The sequence below is a fragment of the Montipora capricornis genome, chromosome 13 (genome assembly GCF_036669925.1).
Source record: "Montipora capricornis isolate CH-2021 chromosome 13, ASM3666992v2, whole genome shotgun sequence".
In the NCBI taxonomy this organism is placed as follows: Eukaryota; Metazoa; Cnidaria; class Anthozoa; order Scleractinia; family Acroporidae; genus Montipora; species Montipora capricornis.
The window spans coordinates 22,087,020-22,092,019 of NC_090895.1; the positions used below are offsets into that span (position 1 = coordinate 22,087,020).

Here is a 5,000-nt window from a genome sequence, read left to right on the forward strand (position 1 = left end):
CGACTGTAATATGTCACACAGTACTTCGAGCTGAGTGAACGTTATTGAGGTTAAGGGTGTTTAAACCAGTTGCAGAAACCGTGGATGATAAGTCTTGCAGTCGTTGGATCAGAGAAGATCGTTGATGCAGTCAAAAAAATTGATTTTACAATATTTATGAAAGGTCAAGTAGACTACTGCACGACTGGATATTCGCGTTGTTTTATCAGTCGTGCACTAGTCCGACTTGACTTTCATAAATATTTTGAAGCTTATTAGTGAAAATAACACACGGCGGACAAAAACGCCGCGGGAAAACAAGTTCCAAGCCGGCAAGATATATGGCAGCATTTTATCTTCCGAATATCATCACGAAACGTAACGAGAAGCGAGAGGAGGATGGAAAAGCTCTTGTGGTGGCGTTAGGTGGACGCTTTGGGTACCGTCCTGGTTGGTCCTGGTGACGCGTAGTATGTAGCTGCAGGCAAGGGGTACTCACAGACATAGGAGTGGGCCCAAAGGTACTTGGGTGAGGTAGGTGCACAGCGTACTTAGGGTGACACCACTAGGTACTGGTAATATAGGTGGTGGTACAATTGAACTTAGCGGTATCACTTCCTGCTCGGGAGGGTTTTGTGGACTTGGCATCACCTGCAGTTGGTAGATGATCTATGTGCTCATAGCACATGGGTTTCCCCACTCGCACTTGGTAGCACAAGGGACCTATTCGCAATCACGGTACCACGTTGCCAATTATCCTTCCCACTGAAGTTCCGCACAAGTACCAAATCGCCTGGAAGGAAGCCACGAGTCTTGGAGCGGCCAGCATCATGCTGTTGCTTTACTTTGGTCTGGTGCTCCTCAACATGCTGAGCCAGTTTGGGTGAAGAAGGGACAGTCGGGGCGTGGTGTCCTCTTCAGAACAACTCGGGCAGGGGTCTGACCAGTGACAGTGTGGGGGGTATTTCTGTATGAAAATAGAAAACTAGACAACCGCAGCTGAAGTGCTTTCCCTGGCTCAATCTTGCTTGTCTGCAATGCTTGCAATAGTATTCTGAACGCATCTCTCTGCCTCCGCATTCGACGCTGGGTGATAGCGAGGAACACGAGTATGCTGAATCCCATACTTCTTCATGAAGTGATGCATCTCCTCAAAAACAAATTGCGGGCCATTATCTGATACGATCTCCTCCAGAAGACCATATCCGCGAAAAGATGACTGAGCATTTCGATAATCTTATAGGTGGTGGTAGAGGATGTAGAGCCCACTTTGAGTGGGCGTCGACCACCACAAAGAAGTACACACCGTCCTTCTCTGCATAATCCATGTGCACACGTTGCCAAACTCGGACAGGCCACTTCCATGGAACCAGGGTGCAGTAGCAGGTTGTTTCCGAGTCAACTGACACGCTGTGCAATTTGCACCACAGATTCAATTAGCCTTGTCGAACTGGGCCACCACATGTAACTCCTAGCCAAGGATTTCATACGGCAAACACTTGGTGATCAGCATGAAGGTCTTCAAGGATCCTGTCGTGTAATGCCTTAGCGATAAAAACTCGCAACCCCAGAGAACAATCCTTTTCCACGGAAAGTTCAAAGCGCCGCTAAAAGTAGGGGTGCAAGGCTTCTTCCTGTACCTGTCATGGCCAACCACATTAACCAACTGTAAGACCTTGCTCAATACGGGATCCTTCTTTGTCGCATCAGCAATATCCCTAGCTGTGACTGGAAGATCATTCACATGTGTAAATGGAAAATGTCACTCTCCTCTGGTGTGCCAGTTTTGTCCGCAGGAAGCCTAGATAACCCATCAGCATTGCTATGTTCCGATGTTCTGCGTAAAACCAGCTCATAATGGTAGAAGCAAGCATCAAAGCCCATCTCTGCAGTCCTGCAGTAGCCATTTGGCACCTCTGACTTTGGGTCCAAAATGGTCAAGAGTGGCTTGTGGTCAGTTTCCAAGGAAAAATTTCTTCCAAAAAGGTACTGAGGAAACTTTTTCACACCGTAAATGATGGATAATGCCTCCTTCTCTAAGTGAGTATAGTTCCTCTCACTAGCTGAAAGTGTCCTTGAAGCAAAGGTAACAGGGCGCTCTTCATCACCCGGCATCAAATGTTTTAAACACGCTCCGATACCATATGAAGAGGCATCACAGGCCAGTTTAATAGGAAGGTTAACATCATCGTGAGCCAGAACCTTCGAAGATTGGAGCAGCTCCTTCGCAGTCTCAAAAGCCTGTCGACACTGGCTGCCACGACCAGGACACACCTTCCCGAAGAAGGTTGTTGAGCGGGTGCAGCAGTGTCGACAGATTAGGTAGAAATTTCCCATAGTACTGGAGCATTCCGAGGAAGGACCGTAGCTCTGTAACATTAGCAGGAGACGGAGCTTCAACAACGGCCTGCACCTTCTCAGTGAAGGGTGGACCCCTTCAGCATCAATCACATGACCCAAGAACTGGACCTTTTCCTGCAGGAAACTACACTTGCATCGACTGTGCAATCCTGATCGCTTTCGAGAAATCCAAGGTTTCCCCTCGCCCAGACGTTTTCTTTGTATCAACTCTTTTCGCAATCCACACACAAAACGATCCCTTAGGGCATCATCCAAGAAGGTTCCGAACTCGCAGTGAGCCGAGAGCTTCTTCAGTTGTGCCGCAAAATCCGTCACTCATTCCTAGTCGTTCCTAAAACGATTATAAAAATAAAACGCTCGGCGACCAGAAGAGGTTTTGTATGGAGATGACTGTTCAGAATTTCCACAAGTTCCTTGTATGACTTTGCGTCTGACTTTTCCGGAGTGTAAAGGTTTCTCAGAAGGCCGTAAGTCTCCGGTCCGATTGCCGTTAGCAAGACCGCCCCTTGATTCTCACTTTTAACACCGTACACTTTCATGAAATTTTCAAGGCGCTCGATATACGCCTCAAACGACTCTTTCGCTCGGTCGAACTCTCTTAGCTGACCAATTATACTCATGGTGTTCTTCAAATCCCATTCTCGTCGCCAGATGTTATATTTCATAGCTGATAACACTCGAAAACAGAGACACACGACGTTGAACACAACAACTCAAAAGCTTTTTAATATCAGAACACGCCAAAACGTTTACATGAGGCTCTCCGTATATGGGCATGCCCAAATATGGCAATGACAAAGAAAGGCCCAAAATACAACACCCTCTACAAAATTAAGAAGTTATCTTTTTCAAAATTTTCTTTGTTCTAGCCATCGAATTCTGGAAGTGGTTTCAACAGGTAGAGTTTACGAAAACGCTCGTCGAGGACGAACTCTGTTTACGACAGCCCTGGCAGCATGCAATTATCTAAAAATCCCACTCCACCTTCAGTTGCAGAGAAAAAATACTCCTTCAATTTTGAAGAGAATAAAGACTGTGAAAGAAAGATAAACTTAAGAATGACCTTCTTATTGCAAATGAACGCTCCACCCTACCACCTGTATTTCACTTGTTAACTGGAAACTGCCAAATGAACAGGGATCAGTCCAGCAAAGTTCTCAGGAACTAAGACATGAAATGCAGGATATTGACTTGGCACATGCATTAGAGGTTGAAGTTGAAACCAGTACAAAAATTGATTTACCAGTACACACCCTTTCGAGTGCTGTTAATAATTGCGGCCAATGTTCCAAAGCTCACAAATCTAGTGCCATTGATAACATTTTTTGGAGACGTTAAATGAAAATGTCATGAAAAACATATGTATCTTAGCGATCGATAAAAAGAAATGACAAAACATGATTTTTTTCGCTGTAGGAAAGGGGGTGACAATAATATTGTTGTCAAGTTAACAATTAGTTCATGCTTCAGCGTGCGTATGTCAAGATATTGAGCACGCGGGAAGTTTGGAGAGCAAGAAAGAGGCGTAAGAGTTGCACGAGGCGCAGCCGAGCGCAGCTCGAGCTAGCGACTATTCTTAGAACAATGTCAGTACAATTAACTGTAATACTTCTCTAAGCTTATCTGACCACAGGCAAAGTACTGTCCTTCTCTTTAACGAAATCTCCTGAAGAATTCTTTCGCAGTATCGCACTACACGAAATCCAACTGTAGATATGACAGCAGAATGTCATAATCACACATGAAAGGGGAAATCCCTTCACTTGTCAGTTGTCACACAATATCACTTGGCAAAAAAAAAAACAGAGAACGAAGTCCGGAATCACAACAACAACCAATTGACTAGAGAGCCGCTTATATCATTATCCGAAGAGAGTCTAGAAGTTTCCAAAAGTAAGTATTTACATTTATTACAATAAACTCTATTTTTAAACTTACGAGTCACAAACTATTTTGAAACTGATGAGTCACAGTTCTAGAAAATTCTTGAAACAACATTGCGTGACATTGACCTTCGCGAACTTTACAGATAATTCAGATCCTTGTAACAATCCTTTCACTTCTGTGTGGGTTTGGCATCCCCGGTCAGTTGTATCCACTTGCTTTGGATTTTACATCGTTGCCTTCAAGAACATTATCCCGGAGGTCTTTCCGGATTGTATCTATCCATCTCTGTTTTGGCCTTCCTCTTCCTTTACCTCTTTCCACTTGTTTCCTTCACTCTTCGTATTGCACAACTCTCATCTTTCCTCACGACATAGCCATACCATGACAATCGTCTCTTTTGTATTTGCCATGCATTTTTTTAAATAACTTGGCAAATAAACGGTTGTTGGCTAAAAACTAAGAGAAATAGCCTCGTGTAATCCTACGCTAATGTCTTTGATCATAAAGTATCAATGTCCTTGGTTAAGGGCACTACTTGAACTAAAAGAACCAGCACATTCGTGCATTGGGAAATCATTTTATATTTATGGAGCCAAATCTTCCACGTTGGCGTACAACTGGGTATTGTCATAAATGTCCATGTTGATCAACCTCTGTAAAGCAAAAAACAATCATCAATACAGCACAAAATACAAAATTCTACGTTTTTCGTATGACATCAAAGCCGCCATATTGCTGTCCAATGAACAACAAATTTGCAGCCTTGTTGTTGT

General features: G+C 44.0%; 1 protein-coding gene across 3 annotated transcripts in view; it reads right to left on the bottom strand.

Annotated features, from left to right (window-relative positions):
* The window catches only part of LOC138030091 (fibroblast growth factor receptor 3-like), an 88,261-nt gene that overhangs the window by 14,449 nt on the left and 68,812 nt on the right, over positions 1-5,000 (bottom strand). For 2 of the 3 annotated variants that reach the window (XR_011128031.1, XM_068877949.1), the window contains exon 18: positions 4,225-4,880. The exons of the other annotated variant lie outside the window; for it this stretch is intronic. Coding sequence is in view for 1 of the 2 variants with exons in the window: in XM_068877949.1 (XP_068734050.1) it covers positions 4,812-4,880 (69 nt within the window). In the remaining variant the exon portion in view is untranslated. Of the gene's footprint in view, positions 1-4,224; positions 4,881-5,000 lie in introns of those variants that run through there. 3 annotated transcript variants of the gene reach the window in all.